General features: G+C 36.8%; 1 protein-coding gene across 8 annotated transcripts in view; it reads right to left on the reverse strand.

The window, feature by feature from the left end:
- BRAF (B-Raf proto-oncogene, serine/threonine kinase) overlaps positions 1-19,883 on the reverse strand; it is an 81,955-nt gene that overhangs the window by 20,120 nt on the left and 41,952 nt on the right. For 3 of the 8 annotated variants that reach the window (XM_085228707.1, XM_085228725.1, XM_085228740.1), the window contains exons 6-15: positions 19,016-19,164; positions 17,822-17,941; positions 14,508-14,564; positions 9,444-9,603; positions 7,895-7,931; positions 6,355-6,474; positions 3,564-3,700; positions 2,790-2,907; positions 1,515-1,599; positions 81-257 (exon numbers count right to left, since the gene is read on the reverse strand). In XM_085228707.1, coding sequence (XP_085084833.1) covers positions 81-257; positions 1,515-1,599; positions 2,790-2,907; positions 3,564-3,700; positions 6,355-6,474; positions 7,895-7,931; positions 9,444-9,603; positions 14,508-14,564; positions 17,822-17,941; positions 19,016-19,164 — 1,160 coding nt within the window. The remainder of the gene's footprint in view (positions 1-80; positions 258-1,514; positions 1,600-2,789; positions 2,908-3,563; positions 3,701-6,354; positions 6,475-7,894; positions 7,932-9,443; positions 9,604-14,507; positions 14,565-17,821; positions 17,942-19,015; positions 19,165-19,883) is intronic. The other 5 variants (XM_085228716.1, XM_085228749.1, XM_085228756.1 and 2 more) reach the window with 3 other exon arrangements.

Here is a 19,883-nt window from a genome sequence, read left to right on the forward strand (position 1 = left end):
CTGAGCAGACAGCCTAGAATGCAGGAAGTATGTGGACAGGGTCCCAACAATCATTTGCAAACAAATCATATGATACTTACTCCATGCCTTGTGCAGTCTGTCGTGCAATATCAATTAGTTTGATCATTTCAAATTTGGTCTCAATTATGTGCAGATGGTGATATAAGCTGGACCCCTCACACCACTGTGTAACAATAGCCAACTGAGGTTTTGTTGAATAACCCATAAAAAGTAGGATATTCACATGCCGTGTTTTCCTATTGGAAAAAAAAACAAAACCACACGTATATATAAGATACATATATATATGTGTATGTGTATGTGTGTGTTATATATATAAAACTCAGGAGGAAATTGATAAAAAGCAAACAAACAACAAGAACCAGACAGAACTAAATGCATCTTTCCAAATTGAAGTTCTTGGTCAGTGTTATCTCCTTAGGATAATCTGTTTCTATATTGAGCCTAATGAATGATTTCAGTCTTTAGCCTTCATCAACATGGAATAGCTATTTTGGAGCAAGCACTGCTTCTTCTTGATTTTGAAAGCAGCTTAGAATAGAAATGCTCAGAAGATGCCATCACCACGAAGTCTACGTGGGACAGTGATTGTTTGAAGGCAGGTCTGGGCATGTAACACTAGTTCAGCTATGAGATGTTGCTGCCCATCAGGGAGACCTTCAAAATGAAATTTCAGACTCACAGACTTCCAGAAAGTCAGACACCAACAAACACACCTCTTTGGCAAGACTTCATTTTTAATTAGCACTTTGTTTGATAACAACATTTTATTCTCTATGGAGCCAGCATACAAATAAGGATGGAGATAGATGTGATGTGGACCCTTCTCCAGGACAGGCATCCATCTCAACATGTGAATTTACCAAAGCCAAAAAGCTCCTTTCTATTTTGCTTCTTAAAACAGAATTATACTCAAGATTGTAATTGGATGGTAATGGTCTTCCCCAGTAAATATGGTATAGTGTTGATAGATTCTCTGTTAAGAACTGAACGCAAAACAAATACTTTACCTAAGAAATTTCAAGCAGTAGACAAGAGAAAATAAAATCAAGAAGTGACTATGAAATAGACATTTAAAAAAAAAATCAGGGATGAGTCAATGCTGCTACAAAACAACGGAAGACATGGGCAGAGCTATGGCTAGAAAAGAACAATCAGTTATACGCTCCTTCAATCTCAAAACTTGGAAGAGAGCAAAGGTCCAAAACTTCATGCGTAAGTTTACTGTCCTATGGGTACTACAACAGTAAAACACAGACTTGTCTTGAGTGCTTGGATATATACCATATACTCAGTAACATCAGTCTACAGACAAAAACACGTGGATACAAAGCAGTGGATATAAAGAAATGTTTTAAAATAGTAAGTTGTATTTTCTACCCAAATCATCATAATTAAGAAATAAGACCACTGTGATGTAATGGAAATATGAAACTCAATCATTACAGAAACATATATCTACACAGATTATTTCATACCAAAAATATTCTTACCTGAGCACTCCTACTTCATTTTTGAAAGCCTGTAACTGTTGAGGTGTGGGTGCTGTAACATTCAACATTTTCACTGCCACGTCACCTTCAAAATAGCAATCTTTAGTAAGTATCATTGACACAGATTCCTCAATTGAGAAAATGCTATATAGAAAATCAGAAATATTTAGACTGTTTTCTAGCTTTAATGAAATAAACCACTACTATATTAAAATAAGTATATATTCTGTAACCACGTACAAGTATTATTCTTATTTTACTCTGAGAAATTCCAGCCACATCTAAACTTTCTGTGTACGCATACATTTGAGATTCTTGCTTAGCGAGGTGGCTACTTCAGCCTTTCTAGTAATTATGTTTCATCTTTACCCTAATAATTACTTCTGAAGAACACATAGGAGTCAAGTTTCCACTCTGCTTAAGCTCTAATGTAACTTACTTAACCCATGATTCTTAGATTTAAATAGCATTCATAGGTGACAGAATGGTTGAGGTTGTTGGGACCTCTTGGGGCTATGTCACCCAACCCTGCTGCTCAAGCAGGCACCACCTATAGCTGTTCACACAGGGTGATGCCCAGAATGCTTCTGAGCATATCCAAGGAGGAAGTCTCCTCAAACTCTCTGGTCAACCTGTGGCAGTGTTCGGTCACCCTTGCTGCAATAAAGTGTTTCCTCATGCTCAAACAGAGCCTCTTTTGTTTGAGTTGGCAGCCATTGCCTCTAATCCAGTCACTGCGCACCACTGAAAAGAGCCTGAGTCCATCCTCTTTCCAGCCTTACTTCAGGTATTTTAAGAGAGAGAGAGAGAGAGAGAGAGAGAGAGAGAGAGAGAGAGAGAGAGAGAGAGAGAGAGAGAGAGAGAGAGAGAGACAAGATCTCTCTCTGAGTCTTCCCTTCTCCAGGCTTAAGAGTCCCAGCTCTCAGCCTTTCCTCATAGCAGAGGGCCTTTGCTGGAGTCTCTCCAGTATATGTCCACATCTCTCTTGTAGTAGGGAGCCCAGGACTGGAACTGCCACTCCAGGTGTAGTCTCACCAGTAATGAGGTATAGGGGAAGGATCACCTCCCTCCACCTTCTGGTAATGCTTTGTCTATAATGCAGCCCAAGATACCATTAACCTTCTTTGTGACAAGGCCATGTTGCTTAATCATGTTCAAGTTGGCATCCACGAGGACCTACAGATCTTTTTCTATAAAGCTGCTTTTCAGCTGGGTGGCCCCCAGCAGGCAATGCCACTTGCTTAAGAGCAACTGTTTGCCCTGGGAGCCACTTACCATGCCACTTTCCTTTGTAGACTGTTCCGAATGATCCAGATCCTATCCTTTGTCCGACTGTGATCTGCCCATCTGGTATTTCCCAATCATCACTTGAATCTCGTCGACCAAGGGTTTTCTTTACATATTTACACAAATAATAAAAAGGAAGAAAGAAGAAAAAACAATTAATACTTGTGAAAATACGTCCTTTATTAAAGATTCAGTATCAAAATTTCATGTAATTAAAATATTTTTTCTCCAAATACTGCGAGTGACATTTCAAAAAGTATACAAGTAATTTCCTGACAGGAAATATTTGCCACAGATTTCGGGCAGTATTAAAACCAGTAAAAAATGGAGAATTTCCTCCCAAAGGGAAAGTCTCATTTATGAATTTTTCAATTCTTATTCAGTCATAAGGTTAAACTGTGAATTAAAAGAATGCAGTCATTTTATCCATTGTTAAATTTAGACAACTTTCACTGTTCGTGAAACATGGTGAGAAAAAGATTAAGATAATCTTTGAAGAGAAACTGCATTATAATATAAAGTGCACCCAGACACTTGGGTGCAATGGAGGAAAAGTGAACACAGCTAATGATTAATATACTAGTCTCATGATTTCAATATTCCATTATTTATTGGTTTAAAATCCTTGACCATTACATAATCACCTTGAAAATAATTCACATGGCTATGATGAAAGAAAATTGAGAAAAACACGGATGTGTGGTATTTCTATACTATGAGTATACCACACTGTCTACTGCGTGTGAAAATAACTCATCTTACCATTCTATTTCTGTCTTCTGAGGATGAGGATGATTTCCTTTCCCGTTGGGGGCCCGGTGATTTCTGTAATGCTTTCACATTGGTAAGTGACCCAGGCAAAGATGCGGGAGGTGTTGCAGACAAACCTGCAGTTGAACCTAAATTTCAGAAACAAGGTAATTTTTATCTTTAAGAAGTCAGCTTACAAGAACATACTGGTGTCAGGTGCAAGAATTTTGTTTAAGATGCAGTATCTCCAAACATCAATGTAAATGTTAAGAAGGAATAAACATACACTTCAGGAATATTGTATTAATACTAGATTAGCGCTCAAGTCTTAGGTAACAGAAAGAGACGAGTCTATAGCAAACATCCCTGCGTATCAGCTAGTCCTCAGCCTTTTGTTCTTGAATTAGAGGGATAATGTTTAAGAAGAAAAAAAAAATGTTTTGTTGTTTTTAATTCCGCCAGCATCTTTGACAAGTAGTAGCATTTAGTTAGCTGCAGCTGCCTCTCAGATTTCTTGTAGCTAACGTTTTAGGGACCCAATAAATAACTGAGATACTGTATTTTGGAATCAAAACAGTCTAAATACAAAAAAAAATTCATGGTTTCTAGCTTAGTCTTCAAGCGCCACCTCAATACCATTTGGCTGTTTTAAAGCTATCTGTTAGTAAAGAACTTTTATTGAAAAGTAGATATTAGACCGCAGAAAGGCTTACAAAGGAACAAGTACTTAATTTACCTATTTGAGGCATATTCCAATAAATCCAAATTAGAACAGTTTATCTCTAACACATATGCTGTCTAAACAAAGCTTCATAGAAAAATCACAGAGCTGTGTTTCAGGGCCCCAGTGCCTCTTTACAAATAGAACACTTAAACTAGACATTGCTTTTTAAAGTACATCTTAATTAGCAAGGTTATGCTGACCCTCTCTTAGTGCAAAGGACATAAAATAGGGTCAACTGTTAATTAAATTCACCCTGCTCTAATAAATGATGTACGTCATTGTACAAGGCCTCCAACATTCCAGTGTTTTCTCTAACATCAGTGGCGAAGGACAATAGTCCTCCTATTATTTCAGAACCCCCTTTCCTACCTGCAAAGAAGACTCCTAATGCCAACTTGAATTCAAAATCCATTTTGTAGCTTTTGTGACTGTTGCTTGTGTTCAGCTATTCTATGCACTGATTTACCAGATTGTATCCATCCATCGCTGCTTTCCTTCATTGAGCTAAAATCCATATGTTTAGAAGTGGAAGCACATAATAATAATATCAAAAATGGAATGCAGCATTGTGAACTTTTTCCCCACATGTTAAAGCAACAATAATGCATACTGGGTACCTAATTAAATTTAGAAGCAGATGGAAACCAGTGACCTAATGGAGGGACTTTTGTTCCTATTCTCTGTCAATTTCATTTTATGATTACTATATTATTGTGCTTTTACTACATTATTTGTCTGAAAACAAAACAAAAATCAAATTAAATGTATGATGTTCCCAGAACAAGAACTTTTTTCCAAAATTCTACTGGCTTACAGATTTTCTCTTAAATATTGAAGTTGTACTTTAAGATATTAAAGGGAACACATTATGTCTCCTTTAGAAGTAACTGGAATCTCCTACTTAAATTTTAATACTGAGATATAGCAACACTAGCACAACATTTACCCTTTGGTGGATATGGTTATAGCACATGGTAGGACATTACAGTTAATCTGTTCATAATAACACCAGTGGACCTGTTTTCCAAGTTGTCAGTACCGTGCAATACTTTAGATAATGCTGGACTTAAGTCATTAGCAGGGACTCTTCAGTTGTATTTAATGTATTCCATTCTGTACACAGTTTGCTTGCCTCCTTATACCCCTCTCCACACAAAAATTTCTGGAACAATTTTAGTGTTCTTGATATGTTCTGCAACAAAAGTCTTTGAAACAGCCAAGGTGGTAGCATTTGAAAACTACGCTACATGCACTTGACTATTCATTTCTACACGTATACATAGATACACAAATATTTTTATTTCATGCTATAACTTAATAGTAGGTTTTTCCAGCATGTGAAATCCCAATGGGGATTTTGTGCAATAAAACAGATCCATTGACAGCTTTAGGCCTGAAATACTGAAGAGTCAGTGACGTGTGAAAATGAAGGAGTATTATTTTACATAGTTCAGGACACAAGCAAGTATTATTTCACTGGATATGTACTAAATAAAAATTATATAGTCTAAACCATCCAGGGCCCCAGTGTAATATAAAAAAAAATCCTCAAAATGCATTTCTTGTGCAAAGTTGACATGGCACACTGTGTGAAAAACTTACGACCTGACAAGATATCAATGGAAATGTTTGTAATTCACATTTGATTTCCTAGATTACTTTTCAAAATAAAGATTATTAAATACATAAAAGTGTTAAAGCACTGAACTGACTTAAACTGAGCAGTCAAGGAAATTCTAAGTTAAGGACATCACTTTGTCTTTAAAATCACTGCAATGCAATCCAAGGACCTCTGTTTAGAAAAAATTACATCTTGGTCCATATAAATACCTCAACTATGAAATTCCTTGCTTTAGAAGTTTTAAGTCAGACTTCACAGTCATCTTCAAGCATATAAACGTGAAAGTGAACATGTGTGGAAAGCACATTCAAAGCATTCCAGCCAGGCCAAGCAAAAAACAGAGGTGTTTTGATAAACTCACACACTTACATACACACGGTGTGAGGGTGAGGCACAAACAGCATCTGTGGTTTTACTTATTTTGTTTGGGTGAAAACAAGAAAGAAGAGCCCAACTACCTCTGAACACTGGGCCAGGCTCAAAATCAAACACTATTTCACTGGGGACAGAATGAAGGAGGGGACTGGGAGTCCGGGATTGGTATTTCCGAAGACAGCGCATCAGCTGGTTCAAAGGGGCTGTTAGAGAGAAAGAGACGGGCAGGCAGAGACAGAAAGACAGACACATAGAAGAAATGAAAGAAGTCATGGGAAATAACTAGGATGCTTTGACTCCTATTCATAGTTTGCTTCTGTACTTTGAAGGACAAAAACGTCAATTACTAAAAACACTGTTTCAGGAATGGGAATTGCCAATTGTTTTCAGATGCCAAGCAGACAGTTTATGATCAAAAGTTAAAACCAACATGATACCACAACACTTAAATGCTGGACGAAATGGGCAAAACTGTGGAGAGCCACACCTATTGAGACATACAAAAATAGCTAAAACTGGAAACTTGAAATTAATTTGCTTGCAGGATACTAAAGAAAATTTCTGTTTAAGAAGTGTACTATCAGTGGCATAAGAAAAAACAGCTCCCTCAACCACAAAGTGGTAGGTAGGCCCCATCCTACCCATGAACAGTCATGGATGGGAGAAACAATTAAGTGATAGCCCACGGTACAAAACATTAGAGATCGGGGTGGACCGCAGTGAGGTAACTCAATTTTCTCATGGCTGAAACAAGTTACAATAAGTAGTAGATGGCTGAGTCAATAATCTGGAGTTGGAAAAACTGCCACAGGTCTACAAAACTTACTGTTCCTTTATTAGTAGTATATTCATAGGAATAAATACAGCAGATAAGAAGCCCTCTCAGGACTTGACAACCAGTGAGAAAAGTAACTTAGCAGGCTTGTGCATAACATAAGAAGAAAAATTAATCTATCTTCTGGCACTAGTTCTGGCTTAATTGTCAATTAGGGTTGTGTTTTACCAAAGAAAACATAAAGGAAGCTGGCTTCAACTTAAGGTCCTAACAACTTGGTTCCAAGATTAGCACAGGCATGCAGTATAGCAAAGCAGCATCTTCAGCAGGGGTAGAGGGGGAGAAGAACTGGAGAACATCATGCCGCTTTAGGATACAGCAGTTCATATGGAAGGTCCATCTACTGTGTTGATAACCTTCAAAGGAAACTACTGTAGTTTCCACAGGTGGGAAGGTAACAATAGGCATAAAAATCTTTGAGAGAGATGGAAAGCTGTAGCATAACTGCATGCAGCCATGTGAGTGAGTGACTGTGTATGTGTGCGTGTGTACGTGAGCGAAAGAGGGGAAAAAAAAGAGTGCAAGATGATTTTAATACTAAAAGACCAGATAACACTTCAAAACTTTTTCTCCTTCTGTCTCCCCCACTCCCAGAATGACTGGCAAATGACTCAAATCTTTGTCAGACAAATACTAATTTAATGGACAAGCAAACGCAAATTCATTTTGTAATTCTAGTCATATTTTCCTTTGTGCCCGTGTTTTATAGAAGGAAGTAGAACAAAGGGAAAGGACAGAGAAATTGTATATTTAAATATAGCACAGTAGCTAGTTTAAACACTACTTACCTCCCTCTCCTCGTACACCCTGGTCTCTAATCAAGTCCTATTAAAAAAAAAAAGTATATAAGTATTAACATTTACATTCCAGAATCAGCTGAGAGCGATCCAATTGATAATCCATGAACTTGTATGCTGGTCACAAAACAGAAGTTGTTTCCTATTCTGGCTTACTAACATCAGCGACTCCAAACTATAAGAGTCATTAAACTTTTCCAAATCATTTGCTTTAGAATGGCATCTCCCAGTAGTAAACTGAAACTCATAGCTCCCCAAATCAATACTGATATAAAAATATTGATTTAAGCATTCAGTTGGCCAAAATGTACAAAGCAGTTTCAAATCAAACATTCTGGTTACAGTGTTCGTGATACAAATTATTTGAACTGTCTTATCAGAAGCTGGGACACCAATTTCCTGTACCGAGGTAAGTCAGTCGAACGAGTTCTGCTTCATGCTTGTACCAACGCACCACATTTGCATACCCAGATGCACTCTGCTCTTTTCAGAAATGACTAACTGCAAAAGATTTCCTTCACCTTCAATCCACTGTTAACTGAGACTATCTTTTACCATATATCCAGACTACAAGTAACCAACATTAATGATGTTCTTAGCACAAGAAAATTCTAGTGGCTTCCTTCCCTGAGAAGCATTTTCACCATCAAGGTTTTGGTTTTTTTTAATGGTTGCATGATTACTTTATACATTTGCACTGCTGAAAAGCACCAGTCCTGTCTCTCAGCTGCACCGCTGCCATATGCAAATGTCTAGTAAGCTGCTTTCTTAATACACAGCTAACATTTCACCTTTCACTCAGCTCACATATAGAACAGATTTTGCGTCTCAATGTCCAGACAGACTTCAAGACCATTCACCTGACAAATGACAGATTTCTGAAGAGTGGATTCAAAGGAAAAATATACTGCTCTTATGTTTATTATCAACTATTATTGTTAAGCATTACAATTCAGCATTCAGATCCCAAAAATGTGGATAACAAGTTAAGCATAAGAGCTTCTGAACATTCACATTAATATATACTGGGTTCATGGAATGCTAACCAACACTCACTAAATCTGAGCTCAAATAACTCCAATAATGTCCTTCAATGCTTGTAAATATTGCTTGTAAAGTGAACTCTAAAAAAAACCACAGCAAAAAACAAAACTACCCTGTACGCAAAGAAATTTGCTTAATGCATACAATGGTCTGTAAGTATGGTTGCTGGCCTTTACATTCTTAATGCTGTATAGTAGCAGTATGGGCCTTAAGACTAATCATAAAACAGAGAACAGCAGTAGTTTGTGGTAGAATGCTTTTTTGAAAGCTAAAGGACTGAACTGTATAAAGGCAGCTTCTGCTTATTGAGATAGTTATTTGTATTCCTACAGCTCTCAATAGAAAAAATTCTTTCTTGGAATCTACAAAGGTTCTGACAGACCAAGGATTAGCTTCGAAATACAGTACCTGTGTGTGCACATGATATATTTAACACCTTGATATTCATAAGAGAAACACCAAATCTGCTGTTCACGATCCAAATGTTAATACTTACATCAATATTGACTGGCTCGATTGTATTGATGTGAACATTGGGAGCTGAAGAGGATCGGTCGCGTTGCCCAAACTGATTCCGATGGTCTTCATCTGCTGGTCGGAAGGGCTGTGGGATTGGAATGGATTTTGAAGGAGAAGGACTAGGGAGAATTGGTGGTCTGAGAAACAAAGTCAAGGAAAAAGAGGATTTAGGTCTACAAATGGCTTCAAATGCTGCATAGCGGGTGTGGTAAATCCTTGTCAACTATAATAACACATACATAAGAAACAGCTGGTCTAATGGCCTGCATAAAAACAATTTATAATGAACAGTCTCTGCTCCCCTAGGATCAATCGCAACAACTCTCTGCTGCACAAACTAGCTAATTACATGGCTGCAAAGTGTTCCGAGTTCAAAAAACAAAACAAATCCTAACACACCGTATCTAACTAGTAATATTAAATCCTGATTTGAAACAATTAATATAGCTCAACATGCGTTGCAGATATTGACACTCTCTAAGTTTCTTCACTTCAAAGTTAATGCAATACAATCTTCATAACGGCATCTTTTTGAGAAAGAAAAATGTTTAGCATCTCACGCCAATATCAAAGTCAAATTATGTCATAAAAATCATATGCATGGGATTACTGTGCAATGAAGAAAGCTGATTAAATAGTTAATAAATAAATGATATTATGGCCAACATATTAAAAATAATTGATATTAAAAGTAAATATATCACCTCTTCACCTCAGCTTGTAGGAAATAAGTTTGAATAGTGAAACATTCCCAACATTATTTACAAGTGCTACAGTTAGGCAACTGAAGAGTTTTCACTTCAAAGATAAGTGTTCAGATCATACAGACAAGTTTTCTGCAGTAACACAACTGCTATCAGTCATGAATGTGGATACAAGTCTACATAGTATAATTAACCAATACATTAACAGACAAAACATCTACACACTCTCTTTGTTGTTGTTGTTCATAAGAAGGCAGAATGTCACTTATTTGGTTACCTTGCTAATTTGGTAAAGTAAAATAAAGAGGCATTTATTTCTTACTCAAGTCAAAGTTAATCACTGTTAAGTCCCATCATTCAATTCAATGGATACAAGTTGAACAAGAAATCTCTGTCACCTTCTTCAGAAAAAAACCATACTTAAAATATATTTCATAGTTGATAACAAGGTTTTAGAATTCATACAAAATGCAACTCCTAACAGAGTAGTCCCCCAGCTATTAAACTACTCATGGGTTACCATGTCCACAAAGGCAATACCCACAGGGAAAAACTTCAGAAATAAACCATAGAGCAGCCTGCTGCAGCAAGAGGCCATGGTGCTGTCTTCTGTATTTACATGGTCTCTGGCCTCACCAAAGATTTTCAAGGGCAACTAACATTTTCAACAGCATCTCTAATATTTATTCCAAAATAGACATGCTATTACTTATCTGCTATTACAGATCTTACATAGTTTGGCACTGATTTCAGAACTCAGTGCTATCAGTATTCTTAGTACCTGTCATTTTTTCCTTCCCAGCCTACAGTCTCACTATCAACAACGGTCTCGCTCTCAAGGTCACTATCAATCAAATACACCACTTGCCAATGAATTCAGGTGACAGTGTAGTAAGCCTTGCAATAAAATACATAGATTATGTTTGTGAAATAAGATAGAGGGAAGAACTGGTAAGGCATACAGTCTTCCTCTAAAAAAAAAAAACGTCTAAATAAAAAATTAGAGAGTAATTACCTAACAGCACATAAGGATATATTTATTGTGAAGATGATGGGAAGCAATTGAAACTGCCAACAGACAGATTTCTGAGGAAGTGTTTTCCACATCCTAGTATTTCTGAACGATGCTCAGAAGTCAACCGAGTAAAACTTTTCTGATGAAGATGAGGAAGTTTTCAAGATTCCCAAACATTTTTTTTAAGGAAATTATGCAACTGGAACTCACATCAGGAGATAGTAGACTGCAGATGCATACACAGGATGTGGCTGATATTCCAAGATACCATATTTGCATGTCAGGGCAAGTATGTGAGATGGAACACACAAAAATTTAGAAAAGCATAAAAATCATCTCAGCCAGCCCAGAACTGCCATTGTCAGGACAGCAGTTTTCTGCCCAAACCTCCTGAAGAGTTTGAAATAGTGAAACCAAGGAAAACGTAACAAGAAATACCCAATCATTGCATTAGGGTTGACTATGAGAGAATTTTTAAGCTCTGCCATGCAACTAGAACAGAAATAATTGAAGTTGCTGTGATTGTGAGTTAGCCAAGGGAGAAAAAAAAAACACCACACAATTTCAGAAATGTTGTTTCAATTAAATCTTCCTCTGATTCATAAATGGTCATCTACTAAAAGAATCCAGAAATATGCCTGTATTTCTGGACACAGATCATCAAGCCAACCATGCTGCTAACACAGCACGCTACATCATGTCATGTTTTAAAAACAAACTGAATATCTTCTTCTACTCATGGAATCCTGGAGGCAGGTCAGATCTTTAGGAAAAAACCTACAGTCTGACAAAGAGCACTCTTTTTTGGCTCTACTGTTACCGAGAGGAAAGACACAAAAGAATCAAAGCATAGTGATGTACGCTATGTATACAACCAGGGTTTTTGGTTGTATAGTATTTTTGGGACACTCACTAAAATGCAGAATATTTTTTGCTAAATGTGGACATTGCTTTAAAAAGGTAACTAGTGAAGAGAAAGACAGAAAAGCTTGCTAGCAAGGGTGGCCTACTGAGACCACAAGCTCAGTAGTGATTACCAGCAGCCTCCTCCTGTGTGTAGCAAAGGCAGTATCTTGATCTATGCTACAGGAGAGGCATCATCACAAGGCATACAGTGATCCTCCTACATATCATAAGCCTATGCTTACATGGGCTAACTTAACTGCTGCAGGAGAATGGAAGGGACAACAAAGCAAAAAGGAATGGCTATTTTAATTTATAAAAGGATGGCACTGCCTGCTCCAGACAAGTTATGACACTAAATCTGCAAGCTATGCTGTAGGACTAAGTGCCAGCAAACAAACTGGGGAAAAAGAAAACAACCAGAAAGATAACTGGAACAAAGCTCTGCAAAGTACTGCTCACCATAAGCAGGCTACAGCTTAGAGAAGCAGAGAAGTTTAAATACGAGGATCTGAGTTTCTGCTGCTCCTGCAGCCTTTGAAGCAGCTGGCAGTCAACTCCCTTGCTAGAAGAGACCTAATAAGAAGGTCAATATTCTGACTTATTAGAAAGGTTGTACCATACTTTCTTCCAGCTTCTTAAGTGTGGGCATTCCTGCAACAAATGAGTCTCAGCTTCCCAGGCAACAAGCTAATAGAGCTGTCAAATCTCAATTTTTATAAAATAAATTATAACCTTTCTTGGCAGTATGACAGAACGTACCTTTTCCTTAGAACGTGGATTTGGGATAAGCACATTGTTCCCTTCCTTTTTATCAAGAGGGAACAAAGAGGTTTTGTCAGTAGACGAAAGTAAGCCTAAATTACCTAACTGGGGCTACTAATTACAGATAGGTGCAGCTTTTTACCCTTTGTCAATGAGAGCACATGTCAATACGTCCACAGATTCGCTATCCTACAAAACTGGGTCCACTGGTAAAAACAAGGTTAACTCAGAAGTGCCCACCCATACTACTTTACATATAACAAACTCATATAGTGTTATTATGCACAGCATCTCTCTTATATCTTAGAACTTACAAGCTAGTGTTCTTCAAGAATATGAAAGATAATTTTAATACAAATTACCCTTGATTTTCTTTAACTTGCTTTCCAGGTATTTAAGAGCTGGTCTACTCAGGAAAGATTTTTCCTCAAAAGAGATTTTTGTTTGAAGTTTTGTTTTGCTGTAGTTAGACAAAGACCCTAACTGAAAATTCACATTAACATTGTTTCAGTCATAGTGTATATGCCACTTCCCTTGTGGAATGACAGCACTGCTACTAGAACAGGACACCTAGTAGACTGCATCCTTACCAGAAGCTGTTACGAGCCAAAGTGCATGTGGGACTACCACTGCATTTACATCACAGTACAGGCTTTGCTTTTTGTTACAACAGTTAGAAGAAGCACTGTGCACTTCCATTTTCAAACAGTTCCTGTGGATGTAATGATCTGGAATAAAATGATATTTCAGCTACACTAGCAACAGTCAAGAGAGAGATCTTCAACAGGCAAAACTTCATTTGGATTAGTGCACTTCTTAATATCATGGTAAACTTGTCCTCAAGCATGTCACTTTGTAGGTGTAAAATATGATTATCACAATGGTATACATTCATACTTGTCTTTGAGTCCAAATCAGAGCTTTGCAAGGTTTTTGTAAAACTTCTGACAGCTTCATATACAAGAGGCTATTGAGAGGACCCACAGAGCTGTCGCTAGTCCTCCAAGCCAGGTCTCAGGTCTCCATGCTCTTGCAAATAAAATTTTGAAGATCAACAGGTTTCCCCCACTTGCTGTACAGAACAAAGATGAAATGTTTAAGGATTCTAATGCCAAGCCTTTCCAGCTCATCAAGGCAGCATATCACATTTGACAACATAGGAAGTTTGCTAACAGCTATATGGATTGGCTTAGAAAAGGTCTGGTGGCAAAAACCATTGTTTTGCACAATAAAACAGATCAAAATGGTAATATTAAAGTGCAACCTTGTAAGAACATGTCTTTGTTTTGTTGGCTTTTCAGAAGCTTTTCTAGACATTTAAGTATCTTCAGCTGAGGCAGAAGGATCAGTGAACATTTGGAAGACAGAAAGGAAAGCAGAGGTGTTTAATCATAGGTTAGAGCCTGCTTTAAGGCAGGAGCTGGCAAGCCTCCAAGAACAGTGCACCAGACAGTCCCCTCTTCCTTCTTCAAATGTAGAACATTAATGATTAAATGTTGTTTATCAGGGAGCAAAGATTCTGCCAACTGCTTACCAGCAGCATCCTACCTCAAGCAAAGCAGAAGCTTCCAGCTTTTATCACATCCAGCCTGCCTCTGTGCTACTCAGGTCTGATCATACAGCCCCCCATCCCCTCATTCTACATGTTACTTACCCTGCCATAATATCTGCCTCATGGGTTGTTGCTGAGTTTTGCCCAACTTCACAACATCTGAGAGAATGGATAGAAGTAGAAAAAGACAACTTTGGAATATTTTGAATAGCTAATCTCTCTCCTTTTCATATATATATATATGTATATGTATATGTATATATATATATATGTATATATATGTGTATGTATATATATATGTATATATATATGTATATATATGTATATATATGTATATATATGTGTATATATATGTGTATATATATGTGTATATATATGTGTATATATATGTGTATATATATGTGTATATATATGTGTATATATATGTGTATATATATGTGTATATATATATGTATATAAGATCCAGTGAACTGGATTCAGTCAAATTCAGTGCTCATGTTTTACGAGCATAGATGCAGTAGAAACTTTATGGTAGTGCAATGAATAAAATGAATACAATGTATTATACAGTTTATGTACTTCAGTTTTATTACAAATGGCTATCATTAGGGACACCTACACTTTAATAGTTCTTTCCAGTTAAGTCCAGATTATAACTGTCTGCTTGGACACAACACAATAGTGCAAATTGAAAGAGCAAAAATGGAACAGAAGACCCGATGTGGAGGCTGGACACATTTTTGTAAAGGGTTCAGAAATGTGCAAGCAAGACTACATATGCTCCCTTATCTTGGGGTGGAACACCTGGAGGAACTGCCTATTGCTTACAGTTGGAGGAATGGAAGGCTACAGGACTGGATTGACTTAGGATGTTACACGTGAGCAAAGTGCAACACAGTTCTCCAGCACATTTATCAGCTTTTGCACCATGTCCAACGTTCTTTTCCTGTATGTCCCTTTCTCTTTGCAACTTCTCCATTTGATCCCTTGACCACTTCTCAGCATGTCAAACATGCTTTACTCTTGAGCTTGTCTTGCAACACGAACTCTTCCTTTCTTTGGACACCTTCCTGCCGTTGGAATCCCTTCACAAGGCTAAAGATGAAGGATGTTTGCCTCCTCTTTACCAAAGAATTAGTAACGTCCCTTCCTCTGTGGGCAGCGCCATGCAAAATGCTACAAGAACAGAGAAATTGAAGGAGCAGTTATTAAACTAGTAACAGCGTTAATAAAGCACTAGTTTTTCATATTTTCAGTCCCATTGCCCAATTCTAAATAATTTCATTAATTTACTCAACCTTACAATGTCAGACTTTTTGATTCCAGTTTGGCTGCTGCCCCATATTGTACTCTTTAACAAAAAGCATGTCTATGATTTTGTAGAGAAGGCCAGCATCTTTTATTTACTCTCAAAAATAATCATTGAAATTAGTTTTTTCACAATGACATCCCAAAAAAGCAGAGAAGTATTATTAAAGAAGGAAAAAAAAAAGATAACTGGAGAAATACACAGACAGTGCTATATGCTCATACAATAGTGTCTGAGTTGCTTCTGGAAAGAAAACAGTACCAATACAAATGATTGGGGAAAAATGCATGCCTTTGTAAGACGCACACTACTTTTTGAACAACTCATAACCATAAACTATCTTCAAAAGAATTTGAAGGCATGCTGCATGTCTTTTTATGTTTTAACAACGAAGTGTAGAGCGGAGGAAAGAAACCAAAAACGTGGGGAGCTAGAAACCTTTAACAGCTCCTGCAACTGATACATTAATCTTAAGGAAAACAACAAAATACCTTAAAGCAAACACAACAAAACACCTCTATAATCTAAATCAGCAAGTTTATTTAACTTCACAAATAGAAAACTAAAAACATTTCAAAACCTTAAGGTATTAACCATCATTTGTTTCAGTTTTTCCTTTCAGTTTTCATTTCACAAAACTAAGACTGCTCCATGTACTGCATGTATAAACTAAAATAATTCATTCTGTTGTGTCCTCATGAACCAGTAAGAATCATAATTGTGAGGGCAGTGGCAACTGTAAAGCAGGAAAATTTACTATATACAACAATACTAGGACTAGTGCTGTATGGTCCCTTTTGGTCTTCACATGTGTTTAGCACATTTGGTGCAAGCAAGCTTCATCACAGATTAATAATTCTGGCTTAGTTTTAATTTCAGATGTATCATGACAGTGCCAAAGCATGCTTAGCTTACAAGACTGTCTCAGCAGGCTTGCCCACAATCTGCTGTACTAACCTACAGTATATAAGAACAATATTCACTATACAGAAGAGCAATTCCAAAATTTTTCTGAAACTTCACAACTTATTACAAATAAGAGTATTGTCTTTCTTTCTACTTACCAAATGAAGTTCCTCCATGAAGCACTGTCAATCTATTTCCTGGGATGTATCATATTTGAGCTTTCATAAAATAGTCTCAGCTGTTCAGGGAATTTTTCTTCCAATCAGAGTCCTCAAGCGCTTGTGCAGCTTCCAACTGTGTTTCTGCTTTAGTCAGGCACAATGCTCAGCATTCCAAGATAGCTTCTCTGCCAAATTCAGTTCATCTCCACAGAGTACCACATGTCCCAGGAGCATTTTCCTGAAGGCTTTTATCTTTGGTGCTTTAATAAATTTGCATCATGATTCTTGACTTTGATACACATCCTTGAATTCATCTTTCCTGCAGATTTGTTCCACTCTCTAACGTTAGTTGTCAATGATCTCTTAATTACTAGGATCACAATCTAAATGTGATCCATTACCTTTCCACAGAGAAAAGTGCCTGAATCTTTGTTGGGAATACAGGGGATGGAGGTTGTAATCAATTCGAGAAGTCTGATTTTACAAAATCTGGATCTGCAAACAGATACTGTTGGTACATCCCAGCATCTAAATAGGAGGACATCTGGCCCAGACAATACTAAAGCAGTGTGTATGTAAAAAAGCACCTCGACTTGGCATCTACGCATATCAATCTTGTAGTGCTGTGACTTATTCTGAAACAGAGGTTTGTCACTCCAAGGCAAATAAATTTTCATTCCATTACACAAACTAAACAAATTTGTAAAGACAGCATTTTAGTTTGCACTGATTTGAAGAATAAAATCTTTCCAGTTTAGACCAGGTCTGTGCTACCATAGAAAAGAATTCTCTTTAACAGGTAAGGCCCCAATTCTACAAACACTTAAGCACACACTTAATTTTTAGTTTGTATATTAATATATGTCATTCAAGTGAATGAAAACATTCACTTCTTTGAAGTTAAGCACAAGTTGATGTACTTGCATGACAAGCCAGATTACAAAAGAAATGTAGAGATGGTTGCAGAGCAGTATTTTGAAAGTTTCTAAGCATACAATACTGAAGTGTTATGGTATTAAAGAGCAGGAATAAGGTCATACCCAACAGAATCTGATGGGGGCACTGAGGGGTACGATCCCGATGCCGGGGTGGTCTCTCCTAAGGTGGTCTCCTCCTGCGATATGGGGTGATGTTCAAAGAACTTGGAGACAAACAGCAAACTGTGAGGCAAAAACAAAACAAAAACAACCGAACTTGTGCAAAACCCAGAAGATTCCACAACACTCATGAGACTGGAAAAAAAATCTAAAATCCAGCGCTGATTAAATCCTAATTTTTAAAAATGGAGTCTATGCTTACACCTTACCTTGAAAGTTATTAAAAAAGTATTATTTACTAGAGAAAGGATCAAAGGATATATTTTCAGAAAGTAATTTTTTAGTCTCTTTCTTGAAATTCTAAATATCTAGTTCCTTGAGAATATGCAACTTACTTATACACTGAGGACCTAGTTTGAATGTTTGCACTGAGGCATTGCCAAAATCAGATGCCAAAAAACAAAACAAAGAAAAAAAAAACAAACAAAAAAAACAATCAATCAAACATAAGTATGGATAAACTATGTTATCCAAGCCCAAAGGTGCCCAAAGAAACAGCTGTAAATATCAACATAAGCAAAACATTAAATACATATTTGAGGGAAAAACTAGCATTTTAAGTGATTCTTTAAATGAAAAGATTTATTGGCCTCTGCTCAGACTTTGTCAAAGGCTTATACAAATCAATAAATCAATTCAAGAACACATGAACGTTCGAGGCATGTTCTTTTATGCTTCTTATTTAGGCAAACTTGCATGTGGATTTATATTCAACTGCAATGTGACCAAGTTAAATTCACATCTCTCAACATTTTTTTTCGGAGTGAAGAAAATAAACCCATATCTAAACACTTAAACAAGGCCCTAGCCATCCCATAAAAAAGAACCAGTTTTGATTAAGAATTACAACTGTGAACAATGAGAAGTCTGTCTCAAACAATCAAATGCACAGCCACTCTACTCATGCTTCAAAGAAAGCATTTCATAGTCCAGCAAAAAAAAAATATGTATCTGACCTGGTTGTCTGAACCAGCACTGACAGAATATGAATTAAGCAGTTTCCCAAGAACAGTCGAGCTCCTATAGATTTTCAGGCACCTCCTCTGACTTCCAGAATTACAGATTTAACATAAGAAATCACTGAGAGCTATCAGCTTAATCGATGGCTCAACTTGAAAACAAAATATGATGACTTACTCGAGTTGGTCATAGTTAACACACATCAGTGGCACTTCCGTACTACAGCGCTGGTGAAATTTGTAGCCACACGTCTGGCATCGGAATCCCTGGAAAAGCAGCTTTCGACAGAAGTCGCAGAACGCTAACGTGAAGAATGTTTTTCTTACCTATGTTGTCAAAAATAACAATAATTAAATAAAATCCTTCTGTAAGCCTAATACAGACCTCTTTTTTTTTTTTTTTTTTTTTTGATGATGAAACTAAAGCTTTATATATTAAAACAAAAAAGTTGTCTTTCTTGAGATTATCTTCATGCATTTAAAATGTTCTTGGAATTAATACGTCAGTAGCCCCAGGAAAAATAGCAACAAATCTGAAGAAAAACTATATTATCATGCTAGAGACAAACATTCAGAATTAATTGGAAACAACCTGTAGCAACAAAAGCTGCTGAAAGATTATCCTCTAACTTCTCCAGGAGCCAAATAACGTTTCTATCTAACATCTACAGCACTGGAAAGACACAGATGGCTTGTAGCTACGGCTTCTTGTTGAAAACATTTAAAATTGCAAGAGGGAGAAAATACAGGGAAAAAAAAACCAACAAACTTTAGTTTCATTTTCAAATTTAGCAGTATTTAACATATAACATACATATTCTAGTCATACTAGTACACATAATAATCTAGATTTTAGAAGGATATTCAGAGATATTACATGTTCTAGAGTTTAATCTAGCTAGCCAAAGCCAAATTAGCTTGAGTAAAATAGTTTAAGGTGCTTGCACAAATAGAGTTTCCATTATTCACTTATTTAAATAAAAGGTCGGTCTTCTCAATGTGAAAAACATTATTTTCAATATTTGCATGGAGCCAGAATGATGTAG

The sequence above is a fragment of the Meleagris gallopavo genome, chromosome 1 (genome assembly GCF_905368555.1).
Source record: "Meleagris gallopavo chromosome 1, MGAL_WU_HG_1.1, whole genome shotgun sequence".
NCBI classification, from domain to species: domain Eukaryota; kingdom Metazoa; phylum Chordata; class Aves; order Galliformes; family Phasianidae; genus Meleagris; species Meleagris gallopavo.